Source organism: Ceratotherium simum, chromosome 18, assembly GCF_057802395.1.
Source record: "Ceratotherium simum simum isolate JZ-2026a chromosome 18, ASM5780239v1, whole genome shotgun sequence".
In the NCBI taxonomy this organism is placed as follows: domain Eukaryota; kingdom Metazoa; phylum Chordata; class Mammalia; order Perissodactyla; family Rhinocerotidae; genus Ceratotherium; species Ceratotherium simum.
Genome location: NC_141917.1, coordinates 29,051,890 through 29,079,806, shown reverse-complemented (window position 1 = coordinate 29,079,806; position 27,917 = coordinate 29,051,890). Strand labels below are relative to the sequence as shown.

Here is a 27,917-nt window from a genome sequence, read left to right as displayed (position 1 = left end):
CTCCGCAGCGGAGCGCACGCACTTAACTGCTTGCGCCACTGGGCCAGCCCCCTTTTTTTTTTTTAAATACAGATACCATTGAAAATCTCATGAGAGTTATGGAAGTTTTTACACAGGAAAGAAAACACACATCCATGCATATACACAAAATGCGTATATCATTTTCCGGGTGTGAACCTCCTAACATCTAGCCTAAAAGTGTCCATTAACTGTAAGTTAAAAACCCATGCTCTAAAAGGAAGTGAGTCTAGGGAAATATATGAATGATTTCTACACATGAATAAGGAGCCAGTATCATGGGAAGGCCAATGACAAAAGCAGTGATGCAGTATGTTGAATTCCTTTTCCACTTAAGTGGTGTAACTTACTATCCTATTTCCTCTATTTGTTATTACTCTTTTAACAGAAATATTTGGTAAAGTATATCTAATATATCATACTACATCAACCAAACTTTGAATAAAATATTTTAAATTAATAAAAGAGAAACAGATCTTAGAGGGGAAGAAAGACAATGAACGTTACAAAGAAATCTTATCAACAATAAGAGTAAACTGTTTTTAAGTCCTCTCATGTCCAGTTTTATAATTTGCTCCCCCAAAATGACTTTAAAGTTTGAGATAACAAACATTTGCCTAAAGTGACTAGGGTAAAGCAGACCATGTTTTGAAGAGCATAATTGTGAAAGAGGATAGTCAGATCAATGGCTTGTGCTTACATTACTTGGACACGCACCTGACACCCCCTTTTGCTTATTTTTTATTGCAGTAACATTGGTTTATAACATTACATAAATTTCAGGTGTACATCATTGTATTTTGATTTTTGTATAGAATACATCATGTTCACCACCCAAAGACTAATTACCATCCACCACCATACACATGTGTCTAATCATCCTTTTTGCCCTCCTCCCTCCCCTCTTCCCTCTGGTAACCACCAATCCAATCTCTGTCTCTATGTGTTTGTTTGTTGTTTTTATCTTCTATTTATGAGTGAGATCCTACAGTATTTGAATTTCTCCCTCTGACTTATTTTGCTTAGCATAATACCCTCAAGGTCCATCCATGTTATCGCAAATGGCAAGATTTCATCTTTTTTATGGCTGAGTAGTATTCCATTGTGTATATAAATCACATTTTCTTTATCCATTCGTCCCTTGATGGGCACCTGGGTTGCTTCCAAATCTTGGCTATTGTGACACCCCCTTTTGGTCTTCCATCATGGTTATCCTTTCATGCCCTTCCTATCCTAGGAGTCCCGTATGTCTAGTGCACTACACATATTTGGAAAAATATGGCCTGAGAGTCACTTGTCAGAGCTTTGGCCTGGCTCATAACCTTGGGCTACAGAGGTTAGGGGCAACATCATTCAGGAGGGAGAATCCAAAAGCAAACACTACCTATTTCCAAATTTTAACCAACCTTAGCCCTGCACCCAATAAAAGTGAAGAACATTTCCCCTCCTCTTACTTGTATTACCTAGCCCCCAGAATGCAGTGTTAAGTCTGCTAATATTATGGTTCAGTTAATACATTAGGCTTTAAGATGGCTTTTATGGACTGGTTGAAGTATCCAGGTATAACAGTACTTCTCTCTGGAAGTTTTTAATGTATATTTCAAATTTCCAACCAATCAAAAGTTTGGGAATATAACTGGTGTATAAATTGGTAGAAGTCCGCTCTTCTTATAGCTCAATGCTCATGTGTTCAATCAGTGTAACGTGATAATCAATAGTTGTTTTTGAACACAGAGAAACCACTGGGACATCTTTGCTCTGGAGACAGAGCATATGATGTAAATGTCAATTCCCTCTAGGGAATAAAGAACGTATTCTGGGAAAAGTCTTTCCCTCTCTACTTGCAGTTCTTATTTGCCAAGGGATTATCTATCTCCTCTCCTCCTTGCCACCTAGTGAGGGAATACATCTTACAAGATCAGTAGAAGCTGCCCTCCCATGGATATCCATGCTCCTTTATTTTTTATTCTTTTAATTAATCTGCTCGTTTTTCATATGGACTAAAGATATTCTAAAGCAAAGAATTCTTTCAGAGTTAGGTGAGTTATTCTTAGGATTAAGTAATTTCCAAGGCAAACAACTTCAAGTTATTAGCAACATATATTTAGTTTACTGTGTACATTTTAGACTAATAAAACTAAAAATATTAGACAAAACTCCCAAATCATGCGCTCTGGCATGTGCTCTATGGCCCTGCTAACAAGAGCCAATTCAGTATACCTGAAATACTGCATGTGTGATCTCGTCAGGATGGTCCTTTAAGCTTTCTATGGCTAAACAGATGCACTTTCTGACATTATTCATTTACTCAATAGAGAAACACTACTGTGTGTCTGCTATAGGCCAAGGACAATGCTTGGAGCACAAAAAACAAACACACTCTGCAACTTTGAGCAATTATGCAAGTTAGTTGAGGAGTAAGTAAACATTCATATATTCATTCATCATCCATTGTTTGGGTTCCTTCCTGTTGCAGGCACTCTGATAAGAACTGACATACAAATAAATAAATAATTATAACTTAATGTGATAAGGAAAGGATGTCCAAAGTGCTATTAGAACAAAGAGAAAAAGGGAACTAAATCTGCTAGGGGAATCAAAGAAGAGTTTAGAGAAGGGGTGGATTTTTAGCTGGATCTTAACAATGAAAAAGAGTTTCTCATGGCGGAAGCGAAGGAAGAATATTAATACGCAAAGGTGGAGGGGCCGGCCCTGTGGCTTAGCGGTTAAGCGTGCACGCTCCGCTACTGGCGGCCCAAGTTCGGATCCGGGCGCGCACCCATGCACCGCTTCTCCTGCCATGCTGAGGTGGCGTCCCACATACAGCAACTGGAAGGATGTGCAGCTATGACATACAACTATCTACCGGGGCTTTGGGGGGAAAAAGGAGGAGGATTGGCAATAGATGTTAGCTCAGAGCCGGTCTTCCTCAGCAAAAAGAGGAGGATTGGCATGGATGTTAGCTCAGGGCTGATCTTCCTCACTAAATAAACAAACAAACAAATAAATAAATAAATATGCAAAGGTGGAAGGCATAACAAAAACACATGATGTGTTTGTGGACCACAGCAGCTTAGGTTAGGGCTCCAGGTTGGCAGAAAATGCAGCTGGAAAGTTGGATAAAGGTAACACTGGGAAGCTCCTTGTAGGACATGTCTTGAGAAAGACAGAGAAACTGGAATATCTAAAGTTTCTTAAGCTAATGGGGATACTACACCTAAAGATGTGGGTGTAGAGTTTTACCTTCCGATTGAGAAATTTAAATAAGGTCTCTATATGTAGGATTTACCAGGATATGTAGCCATTCATTAACTCAACAAACATTTACTGAAACCTAAATATGCACCAGGCCTGTGATAGCCTTAGAGATGCAAAGAAAAATGTCTCAATACTCCTAATTTCAAGGTGCTTGAATGTGCAATATGAAATGTAAAAGGACTCAAACAAAGAAACTGACATCAAAGTGATCAGCGTTATTAATAAGTAAATGTGTAAGATAAGTTCATAACTTTCATAAAGGAATAATCAGCAAAAACAACAAAGGACTGGAAATCTGGTCACAAACAGGTCATCACAAATCAACCCATGCATATGAGAAGCACAGCAAGAAAGGAGAAAAGGAGGGCAGGGACACTGATCTACCTATTCTAGAAATCTTATACCTTAGAGGCTGATCCTAGCTTCTATTGGAGGAAGGGCAGTGAAGGTAAGAACAGAGGTGGCACAGGGCTGGGAGCTCAGGCAGAGGAAGCAGTTGAGGCTAAGCTGTGAAGGCTCTTGTATGCATTGCCTTTAAGGAAGAGATGTGAGACATGGGTGTAGGGTATGAATTAGAATGTTACCCAGTACCCTAGAAGCTTAAGAAATTGTCTGGGATTAGCAAAAGAGGGGTTATTTGGTATGAAAATATATTTCCAATCCATGACTTCTCTTGGCATACAATTATTACCTGTACAACTAGCAAAATCTGGATTGTAAAAGAATTTCTCACCTCTAGCATGGAAGTATCAGATTCTTTTGCCCAGAAGTCTTATAATATAGGTGCTGCTCAGTGGAGGCCTACCATTCCAGGCAACCAAAAACTAAGGAATGCTTGAATTGGAAATATTCAGATTAAAACATTATAGATTTGGAATGGGACTTCAGGGAGGACAGACTAAGGACTTCCAAAAGTCCATTCCTTCATAAAGGCAGTAAGAAAACTGATAAAAATTGTAAAAACCAACTTTTTCATAACTCTAGAAATTAGCCAATGACTTGTAACAATCCAAGGAGCATTTATTTAAGAAACAACTTAATCTCAGTAACAACAGAGAGCTTTTAGTCATTTTAACTTGCCTTATTTCCATTCCCTTCTCCCAGCTCCACAGTAACCTTAAAACCCAGCAGCTTTGCAACAGTCGAAGCTGTAAAAACCAGCAGCTAGCAGCCATCTGAGAAGACAGACAGCTTTAAAGCTCCTCAAAACGCCCTGTCTTCGGAACATTGTCATTATTTGACCTGTCTGGCAGCTCAGTGGAAAATCCTCAACCACAGGCCTTGTCATTAATTTGACCTTAGAGCTCAATCACTGGAAAAAGCCCTATTCCCAAGTGTTAGTAAAAAGCAATCGGTGGCAATTAAGACCACAGCTACTTGAGGCAGTGATGCTAGCTGGAGTGAAAAAGAGCCTGCCCAAAAACTTAAAAGGAAGATCTTAGAATGAAATGTCCACTGGGGGTTTTGAAAAGCTCTGACATATTCCTGGGGATCTAGAAGGGAATATGCATGTATAGGAATGTGTGGATGCCCAGGAAAAATACAAGGAGGCCCAAATGTCACTGTAGAAAACCTCTGGCTGACCTTGAGGTCCTGTATAAGCAGGAAGTAAAGGCTAAGGCAGAGTTATAAACTACAAAGCATTGAAGACATACCCCTCGACAGACTCAGTCTCTCAGCAAAGAAAGATTTTTCAGTTCAAGACATTTAAAAACATCTCTGCTCATTTGCTGACAACCAAGCTAACCAAGCAGAGACTTCAGTTGCTGCACACAACAGGGAATACAGACTTTCCAGAATCAGTCCAGGAAAGTCATTAAACAAACAAAAAGCACTAGCAGCAAGAACAACAAATAGCAATAACAACAAACCCTGGGGAGATGGGATAATCTGAGTTGCCTCATTATATTATTCTAAACGTCCATTTTCAACAATTATGAAACACACAGAGAAACAAGGAGGGATGGTCCATTCATAGGAGAAAAAAAGTCAATAGAAACTCTCTGAGGAAGCCCTTATGTTGGATTTATTAGATAAAGATCTTAAGTCAGCTATTATAAGTATATTCAAAAAAACTAAAAAAATCAATTTTTTAAAAAGTAAAAGAAAGTATGAAAAGAATATCTCAACAAAAAGAGAATATCAATAAAGAAATAAAAATTATAAAAATAAAAATTAAATGGAATTCTGGAGTTGAAAAGTACTACTGAAATTTAAAAATTCACTAGAATAGCTCAATAGCAGATTTGAGTTGGCAGAAGAAAGAATCAGCAAACTCAAAGATAGGTCGATTAAAATTATTCAGAGGAGGAACAGAAAGAAAAAAGAATGAAGAAGGATGAATAGATTCTCAAAACATATAAACCCATTCTAGTCATCAGAAAAACATCAGACAAATCTCTACCGAGAGATAATCTGGAAAATACCTGATCAGTTTTTAATTCTTTACAACTATAAAGATCATCAAAAACAAGGGAAGTCTGAAAAATTATCACAGGCAAGAAGAGCCTAAGGAGAAATGACTATTAAATGTAACATGGTTTCCTGAATGGGATACAGAAACAAAAAAGACATTAGGTAAAAGATGTAGCAAATGTACCATACCAACATAAGATGTTAACAGTAGGGGGAACTGGATGTGGACAATACGGAAAATGTCTGTATTATCTTCGTAATTTTTGTGTAATTCTAAAACTGTTCTAAAAAGTTTATTTTAAAAAATCAACAAAGCCTCAGAGACCTACGGTACACCATCAAGCATACCAACATACACAAAATGGGAGTCACAGAAAGAGAGGGTAGACAGAAAGGAGCAGAAAGAATATTTGGAGAAATGATGGCCAAAAACTTCACAAATTCGATAAAACACATGAATATACACATCCAGGAAGCTCACTATACTTCTAGTAGGTTAGAAATCCACATCCAGTAATATTACAGTCACATGGTGGAAAACCAAAGACAAAGGAAAAATCATAAAAGAAGCAAGAGAAAAATAAATCATCAGGTACAAGGGACTCTCATTAAAATAAGCAAGCAGATTTCTTATCAGAAACTATGGAAGCCAGAAGCTGTGGGATGACATTTTTAAAGTGCTGAAAGAAAAAGACTGCCAACCAAGAATTCTATATCTAGCAAAACTACCCATCGAAATTGAAGGAGAAATTAAGATATTTCCTGATAAACAAAAACTAAGAGAATTTGTTGTCAGAATACCTATCCTACAAGAAATACTAAAGGAAGTCTTTAAGGCTGAAACAAAAAGACACTAAACAGTAACTTAAATCCACATGAAGAAATAAAGATACAGGAAAATATAAAAGACAGTAAAAATATATTTTTGCTTGTAACTCTTTATTCTCCTATCTAATTTAAAAGGCAATTGCTTGAAGCAATAATTGTAAAACTAAACTAAACTAAAAGTACAGATCAATATTCCTTATGAATATTTTTGAGGAAAAATCTTCAACAAAATAGTTGAAAGCAAAATTCAGCAACAAGTAAAAAGGATTATATACCATGACCAAGTGTGATATAGCTCAGGAATGCAAGGTTAGTTTAACAACTGAAAACCAATCAATGTAACACATCATATTAATAGAATAAAGGATAGAAACTATATGATCATATTAATTGAAGCAGAAAAAACATTTGAAAAAAATCTAACACCGTTTCATGATAAAAACACTCAAACCATGAATAGAAGAAACTTCCTCACATGATAAAGGGCATATGCAAAAACTCAGGGCTACATGGTGAAAAGACTAAATGTTTTTCCCATAAGATCAGGAATAAGACAAGAACGTTTGCTCTTGCCACTTTTTTTCAACATTGTTCTGGAAGTTCTAGCCTGGACAACTGGGAAAGTAAAGAAATAAAAGGTTCAGATTGAAAAGTAAATTCAAATCCTTTGACTGTTTTTAAATTGAGTGATTTGTCTTTTTATTGTTGGGTTGTGTCACTTATATACTCTGGGGAAATGTCCCTTATCAGATAAACAATTTGCAAGTATTCTTCCCATTATGTCGTTTGTCTTTTTACTTTCTTAATGGTGTCCTTTGAAGTACAAAAGTTTTAATTTTGATTATTTCCAATTTCTCTATTTTCTATAGAGAAATAAAACTCTCTCTACTCACAGATGACATGATCTATATACAGAAAATCCTAAAGAATTCTCAAAAAAACTCTTAAACCTAGAAAAAAAAGTTTAGCAAGATGGCAGAATACAAAGTAATACACAAAAATTAATAGTATTTTATACATTAGAAACAAAAAAATTAAAAATGAAATAAAGAAAATAATTTACAATACTTTCAAAAATATAAAATATTTAGGAATAAATTTAACAAAAGAACAGAAAGACTTACACACACAGTACTATAAAACATTATTGAACAACATTAAAGAAGATCAAAGAAAGTGAAAGGCATCCCATGTTCATGGATTAGAAGATGTAATATCAGCAAGATGGCAATATTCCCCAAATTGTTCTGCAAATTCAATGCAATCCCTATCAAAATCGCAGCTGCACCTTTTGCAGCAATGATCAGCTGATCCTAAAATTCAATGGCAATGCAAAAGGACCCAGGATACCAAATATAAATTTGAAAAAGAACAAAGATAAAGGACTTACGCTTCCCAATTTTTACACTTACTCCTAAACTATAGTAACCAATATAGTATGGTGCTGGCATAATGATAGACATATAAATCAATGGAACAGAATTGAGAATCTAGAAATTAATCCTTAAATGTATGGTCAATTGATTTTTGACAAGGGTGCCAAGATCACTCAATGGGGAAAGAGTAGGCTTTACAACAAATGGCACTAATAAAACTAATATCCACATGAAAATATTAATGTTGGACTCCTACCTCACAAATAGAAAATTTTAAAACAAAATGGGTCACAGATCTAAATGTAAGAGCTAAAACTATAAAACTTTTAGGGAAAACAAATAGGAGTAAATCTTTCTGACCCTGAAGTGGGCAGTGTTTTCTTATACCCCCAAATGCAAGCATACCTCATTTTATTGCGCTTTGCTTTATTGTGCCTCGCAGATACTGTGTTTTTTATAAGACCTTCCACCAGCAAAAGATTATGCCTCGCTGAAGGCTCAGACGATGGTTAGCATTCTTTAGCAATAAAGTGTTTTTTAAAGTATGTACATTGTTTTTCTAGACATAATGTTATTGCACACTTAACAGACTACAGTATAGTGTAAACATAACTTTTATATGCACTGGTAAATCAAAAAATTCGTATGACTTGCTTTATTGTGATATTTGACTTTATTGTGGTTCTCTGGAACCAAACCCACAATATCTCCGAGGTACGCCTGTAACATTAAAAGCACAAGGGACAAAAGAAAAATACATTCAAGTCTTTAACCCATTTTGAGTTAATTTTTGTGTATAGTATGAGATAATGGTCTATTTTCATTCTTTTGCTGTGGCTGTCCAGTTTTCCCAACACCGTTTATTGAAGAGACTTTCCTTTCTCCATTGTATGTTCTTGGTGCCTTTGTCAAAATTCAGCTCTCCATAGACATGTGGGTTTATTTCTAGGCTCTCAATTCTGTTCCATTGATCTGTGTGTGTTTTTCTGCCAGTACCATGCTGTTTTGATTACTATAGATTTTTACTATATTTTGAATTCAGGGAGTGTGATACCTCCATCTTTGCTCCTTTTTCTCAGGATTGCTTTGGCTATACAAGGTCTTTTGTCATTCTCTATAAATTTTAGGATTCTTTGTTCTATTTTCATGAAAAATGACATTAGGATTCTGATTGGGATTGTATTGAATCTGTAAATTGTTTTAGATACTATGGACAGTTTAACCATGTTTATTTTTCTGATCCATGAGCACGGAATATCTTTCCATTTCTTTATGTCTTCTTCAATTTATTTCAATAATTTCTTATAGTTTTCAGTGTATAGGTCTTTCACCACTGTGGTTAAATTTATTCCTAGGTATTTTATTCTTTTTGTTTTGATTTTAAATAGGATTGTATGCTTGATTTCTCTTTCTGCTAGTTCATTGTTAGTACATAGAAATGCAACTGATTTTTGTATGTTGATTTTGCACCCTGCAATTTTACTGTATTTGTTAATTATCTCTCATAGTTGTTTTTTGTTTTTTTGTGTTTTTTTTGTGAGGAAGATCAACCCTGAGCTAACATCCATGCTAATCCTCCTCTTTTTGCTGAGGAAGACTGGCTCTGAGCTAACATCTATTGCTAATCCTCCTCCTTTTTTTTTTTACCCCCAAAGCCCCAGTAGATAGTTGTATGTCATAGTTGCACATCCTTCTAGTTGCTGTATGTGGGACGCGGCCAGCATGGCTGGAGAAGTGGTGCATTGGTGCGCACCCGGGATCCGTACCTGGGCCGCCAGTAGCGGAGCGTGTGCACTTAACCGCTAAGCCATGGGGCCGGCCCTCTAATAGTTTTTTGATGTATTCTTCAGGGTTTTCTAGGTATAGAATCATGTCATCTTCAAATAGTGAAAGTTTTACTTCTTCCTTTCAAATTTGGATTCCTTTTATTTCTTTTTCTTGCCTAAATTAACTCAAAATGGATTAAAGACTTGAATGTAAGACTTGAAACCATAAAAATCCTAGAAAAAAACATATGCAGTGCACTCTTTGATATCAGTCTTAGCAGTATCTTTTTGAATACCATGTCTCCTCAGGTAAGGGAAACAAAACAAAAAATTAAAAAATGGGACTACGTCAAACTAAAAATCTTCTACAAGGCAAAGGAAACCATCAACAAAATGAAAAGACAGTCCACCAACTGGCAGAAAGTATTTACAAATCATATATCCAATAAGGGGTTAATTTCCAAAATATATAAAGAACTCATACAACTTAACAACAAAAAAACTAATAACTCGATCAAAAAATGGGCAGAGGATATGAATAGACATTTTTCCAAAGAAGACATACAGATGGCCAACAGGCACATGACAAGATGTTCGACATCATTAATTATTAGAGGAATGAAAATCAAAACTACAATGAGATATCACCTCACACCCATCAGAATGGCTATTATTAAAAAGACAAGAAATAACAAGTGCTAGAGAGGATGTGGAGAAAAGGGAACCCTCATACACTGCTGGTGGGAATGCAAACTGGTGCAGCCACTATGGAAAACCACATGGAGATTTCTCAAAAAATTAAAAATAGAAATACCATATGATCCAACTATTCTACTTCTGGGTATTTATCTAAAGAACATGAAAACACTAATTCAAAACGATATATGCACTCTTATGTTCATTGCAGCGTTATTCACAATAGCCAAGACTTAGAGGCAACACAAGTGCCCATCAATGGATGAATGGATAAAGAAGATGTGGTACATATATACAATGGAGTGCTATTCAGCCATGAAAAAGATGAAACCGTGCCATTTGTAACAACACGGATGGACCTTGAGGGTATTTTGCTAATTGAAATTATTCAGATGGAGAAAGACAAATACCATGTGATTTCACTCATATGTGGAAGATAAACAGATACATAGATAAGGAGAACAGATTGGTGGTTTGTCTTGACATGAGTACAGCCATGTTTGGCCGCTCCATTGACCTACAGCCACCAGCACAAAAAAGAAATACAAAGCTGCTTTCTGTGTGGTGGGAACTGGCCTTTTCCCGGGAACTGGCCTTTCTCCCACGGAGAGAGTTGCAAGTTGTAACATTTCAAGGCTCTTGGAGCGTCGTGACCCGGAATGGACTGGCCATCTGTGCCGGGCTAAGACGATAACCAAAGAGAACAATGCACGTACGCAACTACTGGGCTGGGACGTTAGCCAGGGGGCTCAGTGCACGTACGTAACTGATAACAATTTTATGCATGGGAACACTAAATGCTTGCTCTGCAAACTCTGTAATTGCTTACTCTGAAAATTACTGATGGTATAAAAACTGCTGGAAACTGAGCCTAGAGAGAGTTCCACCTAGAGAGAGTTCCACCTGTGGAAGGGACACCTTGCCCAGGACGTGTGATCCTTGCCCAGCCGCGTCGATTGACAGAGCTCTCCCGGCAGTGGGGCGTGGATGTTGTGAGTAACTGATTTGATGTGAAGTAATTGATTTGATATGAAGTAATTGATTTGATGTGTTCTCTTTTCGGTTAACCTGGTGTTTCTCTTTCTGGTTGATTTGTGTCATTTCTCTTCAGCCGATGTGGGTATTTTCCCTTTCCAGTCGGGCTGATGTTTTTTCCCTCTTAATATTTGACCTATTTGGATCTGTTTGCAGACTGTCACCTTTACTATCCTCTATATAATAAAATATACCTTCAGTCCATTTGTTTGGAGTGGAAAGTGTCTTTTACGTCTCCGATCGAATTCCCGAACCTCTCATAACATGGTTACCAGAAGGGAAGGAGATGTGAGGAGGGCAAAAGGGATAAAAGGGCACACATGTATGGTGATGGATGGAAACTAGACTTTTTGTGGTGAACACGATGCAGTCTATAGAGAAGCTGAAATATAATGGTATACACCTGAAATTTACACAGTTATAAACAAATGTGACCTCAATAATTTAATTTAAAAAATATAAACAAAAAATAAATAATAAAAATAGATTGGAACTCATCAAAATGAAAAATTTGTGCCTCAAAGGACATCATTGAGGAAGTAAAAAGACAACCCATAAAATGAGAAAAAATATTTGCAAATTATTTATCTGATAAGGGATTTTTCTCCAGAATATATAAATAATATAACTCAACAATAAAAAGACAAATAACCCAATTTTAAAATAGGCAAAGAACCTTAAAATCCAGCAATAGTGCTCCTTGGTACTTATCCAAAGGAGTTGAAAACATGTCCACACAAAAACCTGCACGTGGATGTTTACAGCAGCTTTATTCATGATCGTCAAAACTTGAAAGCAGCCAACATGTCCTTCATAGGTGAATGGATAAACTGTGGCACACCCAGCCAATAGAATATTACTCACTACTATGAAGCAATGAGCTATCAAGCCATGAAAAGACATGGAGGAAACGTAAATACATATCACTAAGTGAAAGAAGCCAATCTCAAAAGGCTACATACTGTATGGTTCCAACTATACGACATTCTAGAAAAGGCAAAACTATGGAGACAGTAAAAAGATCAGCGGTTGCCAAGGGTTGGAGTGAAGGAAGGATGAACAGGTGGAGCACAGATGATTTGGGAGCAGTGAAAATACTGTGTATGATACTATAACGGTGAATACATATCATTTATACATTTGTCCAAACCCATAGAATGTACAACACCAAGAGTGAACTCTAATGTAAACTATTCACTTGAGTGATGATGATGTGTCCTTATAGGTTCATCATTCATAAGAAATGTACCACGCTGGTGGGGGATATTGATAATGGAGGAGTCTCTGAATGTGTGGGGGTAGGAAGTTAATGGGAAATCTCTGTACCTTCCTCTCAGTTTTGCTGTGACTCTAAAACTGCTTTAAAAAATAATATTTAAAAGAAAATAGATAAAGGATTTGAATAACATTTCATCAATGAAGCTATACAAATGACAGAAAAAGATGCACATCATTAGTCATTAGGGAAATGTAAATCCAAATCACATGAGATACTACTTCATACTCACTAGGATGGCTATAATCAAAAAGACAGGGGGCTGGCCCGGTGGCATAGTGGTTGAGTTCACATGCTCTGCTTCAGTGGCCAAGGGTTCACAGGTTCAGATCCGGGCACAGACCTATGCACCGCTTACCAAGCCATGCTGTGGCAGGCATCCCACATATAAAGTAGAGGAAGAGGGTCACAGATGTTAGCCCAGGGCCATTCTTCCTCAGCAAAAAGAAGAGGATTGGCAATGGATGTTAGCTCAGGGCTAATCTTCCTCATCAAAAGGAAAAAAAAAAAGACAACCAATAGCAAGTGTTGACAAAAGGACGTGGAAAAACTGAAACCTTCATGCATTACTAGTGTGACTGTAAATGATGCAGGCACTTTGAAAAACAGTTTGGATGTTCCTCAAAATGTAAACATAGATCATATAACCCAGCAATTCCACTCCTAGGTATTTACACAAGAAGAATGAAAACATATCCATGTAAAAACACACAAACACAGAAGTGGAAACAACTAATACCCATCAATTTATAAATTCATAAACAAAATGTGGTATATCCAGTTGATATTATCTAATATAAAAATAGGAATGAAGAAGTACTAATACACGCTATAATATAGATGAACAGTATCCTAAGTAGAAGAAGCCAGTCACAAAATGTCACATATTGTATGATTCCATTGACACGAAATGTGTAGAAGCGCAAATCCGTAGAGATAGAAAATAGATTAGTTGGTACTAGGGGCTGGGTGTTTAGATAATGGTGATGGTTGTGAATATGCTAAATATGTAAATATACTTAAAACCAATGAATTTTAAGCTTTAAAATGGTGAATTATGGTATGTGAATTATATCTCAATATAGCTGCTAAAAAATACTATGGATTTTTTTTTTACTATTAGTTAAGTTCTATTTTATACTTTTAAAACACAAAGAAAAATATTAATTGGCCAGGACACTGTATGCTGTTTCACTTCTTCACTTAAAAGAAAGCAGAACCAATTAACAAAATAGGAAGTAATCTGGCCTAAGATTGCAGGAATATAGAAGATATTCAGTGGGTCCCACTTAGAAACGAGGTCTTGCTGCAACTATAACTTTCTCTCTCTATACTCCTTGGACAATGAAGCATGTATATGTGAGGAAGCAACAATTTCCATATCAATGATGTGCCTGGTTGGTTTAGGTTTGGAAGAGATCTTGAGATTCGTGATTCTTTAAAGTTAACTTTGGAGGCTAAAACCACACAAATGTCAAAAGAATTGACCTTTTTTAAAGTAAGGAATAATTTCACCAACCTGCTGTCTGAAAATTCTGAAAAATCATCCTGAAGTTCAAACTTGTGCAGAACTTCTCCAATTAGATAGCCACTGGAAAATGCCTTTGCAAATGACTTGGGACCTAAGTTTTAAAACATAGAGATTAGTAAGTATATTAAGATTAAAAGTACATAATGTTGCATATAGAGCTTATATATTTTCATTATGTATACATAGAGTAAAACTCCCTAATTTAACTGGAACTCAATATGCCATGAAAATACTTCTAGAAAATATTTTATTAGCCAAATAAAAAGATTGAAGTTTAATACCAGATGTCTTATAAAGATCCCTGAATAAATATAAATTGATATTTGATGACATTTGAAATTTTGAAAGAAAAGACAACTTCTGATGAAATTAAAACACAACCAATAAAATATATAAACTTAGATCTAAAAACAAACCTTCAATATATTTTCTAAAACTATACTCTAATACCTTAGTTATCAATACAATCTATGGATGATGATAGCATATTCTGGCCAAGTGATGTGCAATTTAACTTCTTTAAACATTAAGACTTAATTTTAATCCTTTTATGATGGAAATTTTACAAAAATCATCTGCACTTTCTTAAATAAAGCCTACTGAACATAATCAAGCTTTTCCTTGGTGGTTCAGGGGGGTTGCTCTGGTCTAGTTTTCTGTGCAATGATGGAGATAGCCCAGAGGAAAACAGGCTTAGGAGCCAGAGACATGTGTGCTGAAATCTTGACCCTGCTCCTTACTAGTCGTGTACTTTCTGAGCTTTTTATCTCTAGAGCAGAGATAACCATATCTATATCTTGGAGAGCTATTTTAAAGATTAGAGGTAATATATGAGAATCACCTGCCACATAGTAAGCACATAATGATAAGTAGAGAAAAAAAATTTGTGTTAAATAGAATTTGCTTTATTTAAAAATGTCTTTAGTTTTGGGTTACTTGTATTTTTCTTATGAAGTGAAAAATATACAGTTACATGGTACTCAAGGATGATATACAAAATTGATACAGAAAATAAATTATATATATTAAATTATATTATAAGAAAAAGCCATCATGTCTCAAATGATTTCAAAATCCTCCAGAAATCTGTAATATGTTTCTATCAAGGTTCTTTAGGCAATAGCAGTCAAAATACTATATATCATTGCAGTATCACAAACTCATTCATACCAGATTGTTCTCTTTTCTCTATTTGACTAAGAATAAGGTGCCTAATTGAGTATGAAGAAATGTTGGATTTATAGAACTGATGCTTGATGTGTGGTTGCAGTGGGGTGAGGCGAGTCGCTCCATAAAGGCCAGGCCTTACTCAGAAGACAAATATTACCATAAGAATAAGACTCTTGCACATCTGACACAGCCCACAATTTTGCCCAAAGCTTTCCTAATACTTGTTCTCAAAATATTTTATACTCTTAAAATACCCCAATTCTTAAGTTGAATCAATATAATAATAAAAGTAGTTTAAAAAGATGTCGACTATTCCCATTGATTCCATTTACTCAGGTTGAGTTTTGCAACTATCTAGCATTAGAATCTATTGACTCTGTCTTCCAGAATTGAAACCAAGAACGAAGAAGTTAAAAAATCTTCCCTAGAGCAAAAATCTTTAAGATAAGTTTTGCTAATTGAGAGCTGTGCATACTCAACATAATCAACCATGGTTTAAAACTGTCCCTCCTTAGTATATGAGTGAGCTATCTCTCCCAGGAATTCAAGGTCCTGACGTCAAGATTCAGCCTCAGAAGGCCACACGCAGGCTGGTGGGAAGGCACCAACCAACAAAGCCACATGCTCCCCCTCCCCTACCTAAAACCCCAAATGAAAAAACTCCTACCTTTTTCCCTTCGAGGAGGTGGATCTGAGTTTTAACTCCCATCTCCTCGTCTGCCTGCCATTCAATAATAAAATCTCCTTTCCTTGCCACAAGCCCGGCATTTGTTTTGGGGGTTTTTTTGGCCCCTCTTGCATGGTGGGTAAACGAACTTGAGTTTGTGTTCAGTAACAGCATCATACAGTAGTTGTCTTTGAAGCAACTGAAATCCAAATGGCTCCTTCTGCCTCCAAAGGGCAGAGGTGTCCTTCTCCTCCCGAGTCACTGCAGCTTTCTCCTTTCATCAGAGACCCACCACTGCTGGCCACCAATGCTGTTCCCTGGTCTTTGCTGCTACTGCTGTCTTCACTGTGCCATCTGGGCTGCTCTGGTTGTGCCTTGCACCTCTTCTGTCTGTTGCTTCCTTCTTTCTGTTTTTCCCCTTCTCTCTTCTCTAGCCCATCCCTATTCTCTTCTTAGTTTTCTGAAGAGGCGTTGGACATATAGCCATTGTCAGACTATGGATTTCTATTAATAGTCTAAAGACTACTGCTTTGCGTTCAGGAGCTATTGCTATGTCACCTTCAGGTGGTCTCATTCCCTGTCTCCCTCCCTCTGGATTTTGCACTATGCCTATTGTTCACGTTAAGTGAATGCCTGAAGTCTAGCCTGGGAATAACTGGGGAATAATTGTATCCTATTCCATCATGCTCAATGTAGCAAGCAAACAATCTGTAGCAAACTGTTTGCTATGAAAAGATCACTAAAAAAAGAAAAAATCATAATCCACTTCCTTTGAAATGGCATAACATATTAATAAGGCAATTCTGAAATGGATAAAAAGAGGCATTTATGGATATAAAGGTCAAAGAAGAACAGTAAACACATTATTTCTATGTCAAGTAGTTTAGTACAAATAACCAAGTACAAGAACATCTGTTTGCAGTTTTGTACATACAGGACCCTTCAGATTTACTATGCGCTACAAGAACAGAAAAGAGAATCATGACTGAAGAACTATAGCAAATGACAAAAGCAACAAAGGAAAAAGATGTAGAAAAAATAAAAGAGAATAAAAAGAAGAATACATGCAAGAAATTAGATAAGAAAAGAAAAAGATGAAGAAAAAGTATATAAGCTAGGAAAATATGGTTTAAAAAGTATGAGAAGACAGATAAGAAGCCAGAGAGAGAGAGAAAGAGGAAGGGAGAGGGGCATGGGAGAGAAACAATAATAAGAAAAGAAAAAGAAAAGGAAAGCTTATTGTTTTCCCTTTGCTTTACCATATTTTTTTCCCACTAAATGTTTCTGAATACCATGACTAATTTCACAACAACCACCTCTATAAGTTAATTTGCACTAACAATTGGAATTCCCTGTGGGAAAGAAGAGGACGGGTTTTCCAGGACAAGGAACAATGAAGACTTTGAGAAATAAATGAACCATTGGAGCCCATTGATGATCTTCATCCTGAGCCCTAAGATGATCTACATCTGGGATAAGGTTGTTCAGCAACAGCTCAACCATGCCTCCAATCTTCCAAGCCACATGTCTGATCCCCATCATTTAAGTTTCTTTTGCTAAAATCTTTGATGGGGGACTTTGTGAAAGGTCTATATGGGGCTGGGTCAGTGGATGAAATGGTCCATGTGCTTCCCCACCAAAATGGCCCTGAGCTAGCTGGAGAAAGCACATAAAGGAGATAAGCCTTCTACGTTCCAAAATGGTAGTGAGGAGAGCACAGGCTCTGGAGAAAGATTCCCTGGGTTTGACTCCTTGACCATTTATAAGCCACTGGACTTTCAGCAATTATATAGTCTGAGTTTTTCGTCCTTAAAAGAGGGAGAGTGACGGGATCTAACTCATAAGAGTTGGCTTGAGAATTAAATGAGATATTGCACGTAAAGTGCTTAGCACAATTCCTGGCATATAGTTAAGTGCTCAGTGACAATTTTTATTGTTATTATTACTGCCTCCTAATTTAAGACAACAGGTCATGTTAATTACACAATTCAAAAGCTTAATAATAGATCCTCAATGACTATAGTACAAACATCCTTATTTAAAAAGTAATTCAATAGTCAGCAAATATTTGACATTGCCCTTAATTTAAATAGAGGTCCACTCTTTGGGCCAGATAAGCTATAACACTCTCATCAGAAGCACATGTAATCAAACACAGTGGATTTCTACAGCAAAATATTTCAGTGGGAGAAATAAAGACTAAACATAGCATCACAGCATTTCTGGTCAATTTTGCCACCAATTGAGTAGAGGTATTTGGATTTTGGAATTGTACATAAGGGTCTGTAGACCTACACATTCTATGCTCAGTGGCTTTCGCTCCTCCTTTACTAGAAGAGCAAAGATCTAGCCTGCTTTATGAACCACATTTAAAAACCAAGCAAATTTACTTCCATGTGAGAGAGAGAAGAGCAGCTGCTGATGGCTAGGAACTGGCCTGGCCACCTTGGGCCTTGGTGTTCCTAGAGGCCGGCCTGGCGCACACAGCTAGGCCTTGGCATTCTCCTGCTGAACATAATCAATTTCACAGCACACTAACATCAGACAAGGCCACTCTGTGACCCTGATAGATCAAGACAAAAACAAAATCCCTGTGTAATCATGCACGTACTCAGACAAAAACAATATTGTCCAAAACACAAAAATGACCAAACATCCCCCCGTTCTGGCCAATATGAGTAGTTGCTACTTTTTTACCAATCATGGCTTTGCCTTGCTTTATTCTCCTCTACTTCCTGGATAAGATTTATTAAGATACCCAATCATAGATTTGCCTATACTCTTGACAGGATTGAATTCAGAGCAAAGCACCGCTTCCTTGAACCCTCCTCAAAAAACAGCTAACATAAGCCCAAATGCTATAAGTCCTTTCTAACACCCTCTTACTGAGATGCCCCACAGTTCCCCGTATGTTGCAACAAGTCAATAAACCCAACTTTATTCAACTACAGGTGTTCCTGTGGTCTTTGACTGGAGGACATCAACAATTTCTTTCCCTCCAGTATAAGAATAGGATGATCAGCCTTCACAATTTTCTCCTTTGAAGACTTTATCATAATTCTCAATATTTACTATCTGAAATAAAATATCTATCTTATTATTATAAACTTCTTTAACGATTAAAATACTGAGTGGCATTCTTTTCTTGGGACTTCATATCTTAAAATTTGACATTGATTTACACAGCAGCCTTCTGCCATTAGATGTGCTATCTCAATTTCTAGTCAACAGAATTCAAGTTTTAATTTAGGAAAATGCTGCTGAGCTAGCCAGGAAATATCAAAATCTGTTGCATTACATGAGAAGCAATATATTTCCTAAGGACACTGGGGACTGAAGTATGAGAATACGTGTGATTTAATGACACCAGGTTAAAATAGGAATGAACTAAAAGTCAACAGACGCACAATGTACTGCTAACTTGCCACTACTTAACTGTATAACTCTAAACAAATCTCCAAACATATCTGATTTAATTGCCTCATATGCCAAAGAAGAATTAAATGATGTCTAAGACTTTTTTTTCATATCTCAAGTTATATGACTCTATGATATGGTAAGGTCACAGGCTAATAAAAAGTCACCAGAATACATTATAAAATGTATATAATAAATATTCAATAGAATATTTTGAGATCTCTATTCTTTTCTTAAAATAAAATTTGATACTTCTGTAAAGGTCTGAACATAAGACCTAATCAACAAAGTATACTTAGTGCACAAGGGGACCCAAATAAAGAACGCCCCTAAAATTTGGGACAAATAGTAGAAAATATCACTCTCTAAAACAAAATACTAAGATTTAATATAAAAGGACAAAATTAGCCACCTATGAAAACCCACTTATAAAAAAAAAATTAACAAGGAACATAGACTGTCTCTTGAAACTCACAATTTATCTATTTAAGTTTTTATACACATCATGCAACCTATAATCTTGGGATGTATTAATTAACCTTACTCAGAATAGAGATTTGCTGCAATAAAAGAATACACACATATTGTAATTTCAGAAGCTTTTGTAGTAGTAAAATTACTGGAAAATATCACTGAACAGTATGGTTTACCCATACACTAGGGGAGGAGGAAATCTGACTCTAATCTAATCTAACCTGTCACTACTATTTAGATAAAATATCTCTGGAGCAGATAAGTAAAACACATCAAATATTAGCTTGATTTGAGGGTTCTGTTGATAATATCTAATTTCTGATTGTCAATAAGCAATCTGATCTATAAATTTGTCTTCTCCTGAGTGTACCAGCCCAACAAAACGGTACATCATGTTCAATAGCCAGTAGAGGTTATTCTGCTATCCTTTTCCTCATGATAAATTGGTACCCTGGCTTACGAAGTCAGCAAAATGTAATTTCAGTTAGAATGAAACGATTCCTAAGAGTTTACTTAAAGTAATAAAACAGAGCTTCTGAAATCACCAAGCTGAGGATCAAAGTACCCAGAGTGACCTTCTCAAGATGAACAAATCCATAAGGCTCAGCCTAAAACATATACTCTCACGTAATAAATAATTATTTACTAAGTGCCAATTATGTGATAGGCATTATACTATGCATTATTCTAAAGTGAGAGACAGAAAAAAAGTTGAAATAATATTGAGTATCTAGATCTAGTATAGATGTTAGCACTGTGGTAGATGCTTTCCATTTGCAATCTCATTTGATCCTCCCAAATATAGAGCAATTATTTTTATTACTTCTCAGGGCATAAAATTGGGACCTGGGGATTATCATTTCTACTTTGGATAGTACACAATTGATACTTAGAGATATTTAACTTTCTCAAACCCAGTTTTCTGTTTATTGCACCTCTGTAACTATGTTTAAGACTACTGAAACAATTAGAATATGCATAAAAATGTATTTACAATTTTCAATATAGCCATACCAAGAATCCAAAAGAACATGGACTATCTTGTACATCCATCTTTAGAAATTATCTGATCTGTACAATACATAAAATTCAAAAGCTTCTAGACATTTATGGGGAACGTTTAGTTATGATATTCTGCTACTAGTTTCCTCTTACGGTGAGTTCATAAGAGTTTTGTAAAACAGAGGCAATGTTTATTCTTAAAAATAACTGAGAATTCTTAAATAATTTTACAGCAAATCTTTTAGTAAAATTACTCTACATTGCTCATTTTTCATTAAAAAATAATTGCTTGAATTTCAGATGTAATTTTGTGTTGAGCAATTTTTTGTATTCTAAGACATTTCATTAACATATACGTCCAAGTACTATTTTACAGGAGAAATGGTCTAGTTAATTCTAACTCACTGAACATCCTTAGCTTTGGTAACATAGATTTAATCTTCATATGTTGAGACTAATCAAGTCTCTGGTGACTCCCAGGAGCCTCATTAAATGGAGGGAGACTATTCTCAGTTGAGGATCATTGGAATTCATTTTCTTTACTGCTGATTTCAGGGCAGTCCAGGCAACACAAAACTCAATATAATATGCTTTATCCAAATTGATGTCTGCCTTTCAGAGTAATCCAGAAATCAGTTGGTTTTAGCTGCCTCTCCAATGAATGAATCATTTTTCAGCCTCATCAAGGCAGCAAATGCACTCACTTGGCGTTCTCTCCTGTCTTCTTTGTCCCAGCAAGCAACAAATGGACTGAACCACTTCTAAACAAACACTAATAAATCCACTTTTGCCACTTAACCATCTAGTAACTGGGTTATGCCCTGTGAAATCACAACATGCGTGGGTGGTTGAGTTTCTGCACTTCTTGTGACTTCAAATTGAACAATAATCCTTAAAAAAGGAGCATATAAAATGAATACATTTCAGAGAGTTGAGTTTTTAAAAAATATAGTCCCTAAGTACAAACTCTAATATACAATATAGTGCCTAAGAGCACAAGTCAAAGATCTAGCTTCAAATTCTAGCTCTAGGACCTACTAGCTGTGTGACCCTGAACAAATTACCAAGCTCTCTCAGCCTCTTTTACTCATCTATCCATCTGAGACAACGTCTTTTAGGGTTCTTTTTTTAGGATTAAATAAGAAAACCTGTGTAAAAGGCTTAGCACAGGGTCTGGTGTAAGTGCCTATGTGCTCAATAAGGGATAAATTTTATTATTATTATCCTTTCATTTATAAACTTCATTTGAGAAAATAACTTTTATGTAACCCCTCACAATATTTTATTATGCAATGCTTATTATATTTCAACTAAACTGTTAAACCTCTTTTTCTCCTATTTTGTCATGTGAAGTTTGATCTTCTTTTTTAATTTTTTTATTTGTTATGCTATATTGAATTTTCCAAATTATGAAGGCAATACAAGCAACAAACCAAATAACACAGATGTATAAAGAAAAGCCAGCAATCTTTTCCTTCCCCGGGGTAACCAATACCAATACACTGGTTTATAGCCTTTCATGGTTTTCTCTGTGCTTTCACAAACCACAATATGAAGATTCATGCATTTGTAAACAGTCCAGTATATGTCTCTCCACACATTTCTCTACGCTCATATAAACAAATATACATATTCGTATACGTGTATCTTTGTGTGTCTGTGTGTACTTTCTAGTTGGTACAAAAATGGAATTATACTAGTCAAAATAAGCTAAACTTATAAGCTATAAGATGTTTTTCACTTGACAAAAATACATGAATATCCTTAGGTCAAAAGTTATAGCAACTAATTCATTCCTTCTAATAACTGCATAACAATCCATAGCATGGATACAGCATCATTTATCTAAGTATTCCACTTTGAAGAAAATTCAGATTGTTTCCAATTTTTTCTTTTTGACCCTACAATCCACGTAGCAATAAACATCCTTGTTCAAATATCCTTACGTATTGGTGATTTCATTTTTGTATGATAGTTTCCAAAAAGTGAAATTTAGCATTTACTATGTCACAAGTACTAGTCTAAATGCTTACATTTATTATCTCATCTAACCTTGACACAATTCGATGAAGTATTATTATTGCTCCTACTTTGAGTATGATGAAATTTAGGTAAATAACTTGCCCAAGGTCACTAGATAGTAAGTGGTGGATAAGTGATTTCAACCCAGGCAGTCTGGCCTCCAAGTCCTTGCTCTTAATACGACCCTTATCCAGAAACTGACAAATTACTTTCCCAGGGGTTCCATGATAGTTTCTATAAACCATTCAAAGCCTTCCACTGTACACCACAGAAAGAATGGCTTATTTAATGATGGGAATCAACAACTGGCAGTGTGCTTCCTTGGGTGTACAGATCCTATCTTGCTTATTTCCAAATGCAGTTGAGTGTTTCCTATAGTCTGAAAAGCCTTTTACAATATGGAATTTGGTTACCTCAGGGACTGTCTCTCTCTTTAGACTCTTCTTAGCAGTTGAGATCAAGAAATGAACATGTATTACTAGTGAATGAGATGCAGAATACTGCAGCTGTCTCTTCTAACAGCTTCCAGATTTACACTTCAGGGAAGCAGACATAGGGAATTTTCCATTCATAGTTTACGTTGTTAAAATTCTTACTTAAAAAGTCTCCAGTCTTTTCATTTTCACAGAATGAAGTAATTTTTCTTCCTCCTCTCAAAACCAAAATTCCAAAAACTGATTAAAATTATAATGGCATACTACTGTTTTTATGTTTCTTATTAATTTTATTTACATTTCTCAAAGGGGTTTCAATATACAATAGAGTCCTGAGGACTTAAGCAAAGGGTGTGATTTACTAATCAAGTAAAGGAACCAAATTAAACTCAGCAATCTGTAACTGCTTTTCTTTGGAAGAGTATGACTTAAGAGTGTGATACTGCATTTCGGCTCATAAGGTGAGAGAGGGATAAGAAAAGAAAACTGCTAAACGTTGTCCTGAGATCGGCATCATATTTTAGGTGAGAAAGGGTCAGAGACACAATGGGATGATCATAGAATCCTGGGAAAGAATTTATTGTAGTTCCCAGGGAGTGTGTGGTTGGTGGTTTGGCAAAGAAGGAGTCCAGGGTTTATGCCTCAAGAAATGCAACTAGAGGGGCTCCAATGTTAAAGATCCTAATGCTGATAATAAATGCTTCACACTGCAGAAACACTACTAGTCTAGGAAGGTCTGTGGATGACCTAAGGTTGAGTTAGCACTATTACCCCTCGGGCGGCAAGTTGTCATTACACAAGGGTGCTTCTGGGAAAACAGACTGAAATGATTTGGACTGAAAACCTCTTGCCTTGAGCAAAAACCATACCAGCTGGGAAATGAACTTCTATTGAAGAAACAATGGAAAGAAGTTGAGAGAGAGTATAATGCTGTGGTGGAATTACTGGGCTGTCATAGAAGTTCCCAGCATGTAAAACTGCCTCTCTGGTTGTGGGATTTAGAAACTTTGGGTGGCAAGTTCATGGCTGGAATAAAATTAGGTCAGTGAATAAGGTCAGCTGTGGGCAAGAGTCAACAGTGGTCAGAAATAGCTAATGTCTGTAAATTTTGAGCTAAAATTGTCAAAATTTGTAAATGTTAACTTCTTCATTAACTCATTTCACACACACCCTCTCCTGCTATGCAGTTAGGTATGGAAAGTATGTTTGGATCTACTTTATATTGGAGGAAATACTCAGAGAAGGTATTGTAACTTGTCCAGAGGCACACATCTAGCAGTATGGTAGCTGACTTGACGATTTCCTATTTCATTGGCTTGTCAGCACACCATGTTTCTGAGGATGTGAAGGGGGCAATGTGAGGGCCAGGCTACGGAGTCCAGCAAATTCCTCACTCTATAGGAGCAAGGAACTCTCCCTAAACCCTGATTGCTTAGAACCACACGGTAGTTCAGAAACTGCGGGGGTGGGCCCACCGCGATAAAGGGTAACTTCGGAGCTGCAGAGTGGGGATGGGAGGAGCCCTGTGACGGCTGGGGTGAGCTGCAGCGGGGCGCAGGACGTTGGCTGGGCGCTGCCAGGCCCCGCAGGCGCCCCATCTGCGCCGCTCCCGCCTTCCCTGCCACGTTGCATCAGCGCGCCGCATTCAGGGCGCCGCGCCCTGCTCGCCCCTCGCCCGCTCGGCCCCGGCCTTGTCACTCACTCACGGTCTGGGACACCTTCAACTCCTGGTTGAGCCACTGGCACAGGATCTCCGACATGGTTCGGCCTGTGCCTCCTACCGCTAGCAGGTGCGAGGAATGCGCGGGAAACCAAGCCCGCCGGCCCGCGTCTTCTTGTTGCCAAGGGCAACCCGTTGCTAAGGAAGCGTAACCAGGCCGGAGCTAGATGAAAGGCTCGGAAAAGAGGGGTGCCAGAGCCCAGCAGCGGAGGACAGAAAATCGTGGCCTGCCCCCTGCTGGCAGGTAAGACCGGAATGTGCGCAGGCGCAGTGGGCTCGGAAGGACCAGAGGTGACAGTGGGACCCTGTTAATAAAACTGAAAAGTTCGCGAGAAGTGGGTGTGCGGGGGTAGCGAGGCAGGGAAAGCTAGAGACTGAGCAAGGGGTCTTAGAGAAGCAGAAAGAGAAAGAAAGAGTGTTGATTGAAAGGGAATTTTTTTGTTGTTCCTGTTTGTCTTTTAAAGAAACCTATGGAAGCTCTTGCTCTATAATGGCAGCATTTTTGTCATTGATTTACAAATTTCCAGTTTTAGTTGCTATGTTGTATAGGCTACCATGGCACGGACAGAATGTGTCTTATTCATCTTTCAGTCCCATACCTGGTATAGGGCCTAACGCACCATAAGCATTCAATCATTTTTGGTGGCAGAACTAACAATTAGGATGATACATTATGTCTATATTGTTTTGAGAGAGAAATATTTAAAGAACTTCTTTTCTGGTCAGTTTTTCCTTCCAGATAATTATTTTAAATTCAATTTTGACCAAGACTCTCTCCTTGAGCAAACCTGAGTCAGGCTCCTCTGAGCTCTCTTCTTCCAGAGGCCCCACCATGAGGTCCATCGTAGGCCCCCTTAGTCCAGTTCTAGCAAGAATCCTGCTGGGTCCATTTAGGGAAAATCCCCCACCCTCTATATCTGATCAAATTCCTCATCCCCCAGCCTTAATAACTGATCACCTTGGCCTCCCTGCAGCAAGAATCCTGTCATTTAGCCAGAATCCCCTTACCCCTGATGTTTCCTTTTAGTAATTTTCCATCCAATGACTCCGCCCTGCTCCTTGGCTATAAATCTCCACTTTTCCTTGTTGTATTCTGAGTTGAGCCAGATTTCTCTCCCCTACAGCAAGACCCCATGGCAGTAGTACTTTCAGTCCCTTGAAGGTAAATATTCTCTACCTTCTTTAACAAGTATCAGAAAAATTTTTCTTTAATAATTTCTAAAAGTTTAGCTGAAATAATAGGAAAAATAATACACATACATATAATGTATACATAATCTTATATGTATAATAATGTATATAATAGTACATCTATGAATATCACAAATATAATGAATTTGCCCCCAAAAGGCCTGGATACACCAAATTATGATTATTTTAAACTGTAGGAACAACATCAGTAATGTCCTACTAGAGCAAATGGTCTCTTAAGATTGATCTGAAATAGATCTGTGTGCCTTGACTGGATAAAAGTTTAGTACCATTTCACTGTTGACTTTACTTATCTTTAAAATCTCCTACTCCATGAGTTTCCTCACACCCACCCAGCAGGCATGACTATGAGGAGAATTTTAAGGGAGATTTCTTGCCCACAGAATTGGGGCTTGATATGTTTGATATGTCTCACCTTAGAGTTATTCAAATTCGAAAGAGTATAAGATTCTTTTTAGACTCTTATAAGATTCTATAGTTTGGGGAATATATCTCATGCAGCTGTAACCATTGGAAACACATGATCCCTGAAAATGCTTCTAAGAGATGGCCTCCAAGGCACTTCTGCTTCCTGCCATCCCAGTAGTATATTTAAATTGATGACTAGTGCTACATTTACTAAGAGGTTCCAAGCTTTAATTTCAGTCTGTAGAAATTGAGGAACAGAAATCAATATTTCCCAGATTGCTGAGAAAATTGCTTTTGGGGAAGGATGTAGATGATGGTGCATCAAACTCCACAGCTGCACCAGAAGAGAGTGCCTGAGCTCATAAACTCCCTAGACATATGGGCTGTTATTCCCATGCCAAAGCAAAATATTTCTGTGCCTATTTGTGGGAACTGTTTGGTGGTGGTTTGTTTCAAGGGGTTATTTGTAGTGTTTGTCTTTGGAACCCAGCTCCAAACAACATAATCTGCCCATGTGTTATTTTGGAAAAAAAGTTTATATACAGGATTTAGATAAATGAAGATACAGACGCTTTACAAAATCTAAAAGGCAAAATCCTTCATTTCACAAAATGAGCGTGTTATTTTTTTCAGCTCCTAAATCATCCAACTTGAAAATGATCTGACATTAAAATATTAATGAAAATTTTGAGCTATTACTGAAACACATGCATTTTACCATGTGTATTTTCTTGAAATTGCTAATTTAGTTATTATTCCAAGTTTAACATTAAATCTAGTGCCTTCCCTTGGAAATCCCAGCTCTGGCTAAGGTTTCTAGCACTGCTCATGTTGGTATTTTGCATTAATATAATATATGACTTGTTTGTTTCCCCATGTGGAATCAGTTGGGAGAAGGGATGATTAAAGAAATAGATAGTTTCACAGCTCTTCTTGAGATGGCTTTTTTATTGTTTTTTAATTAAAATTTTTAGAATGTTTGGCTCCTGCATCCAATCGTAATTGTCACAGCAATTTTAAAACTAAATTTAAAAATTATTTCTAAAGCATTACCTGTCATTTAATTATAAATCTCTATTTCTCCTCTTTAAATACTCAAGGGTGGATTACGACGAGTTATTTTGAGACCGTAAACTGGTTTGAAGTTATGCTGTGTACTGAAATAGAATACACGTTATTATTTTAAAAATTA

The 27,917-nt window shown here is 36.8% G+C and overlaps 1 protein-coding gene across 1 annotated transcript in view; it reads right to left on the bottom strand.

Moving 5' to 3' along the window:
• Positions 1-25,210, bottom strand: part of SPEF2 (sperm flagellar and cilia associated 2) — a 181,751-nt gene extending 156,541 nt beyond the window's left edge. The window contains exons 1-2 of the mRNA XM_004422725.3: positions 25,088-25,210; positions 14,188-14,290 (exon numbers count right to left, since the gene is read on the bottom strand). Coding sequence (XP_004422782.1) covers positions 14,188-14,290; positions 25,088-25,145 — 161 coding nt within the window. The 5' untranslated portion in view covers positions 25,146-25,210. The remainder of the gene's footprint in view (positions 1-14,187; positions 14,291-25,087) is intronic.
• Positions 25,211-27,917: the final 2,707 nt, after the last annotated feature.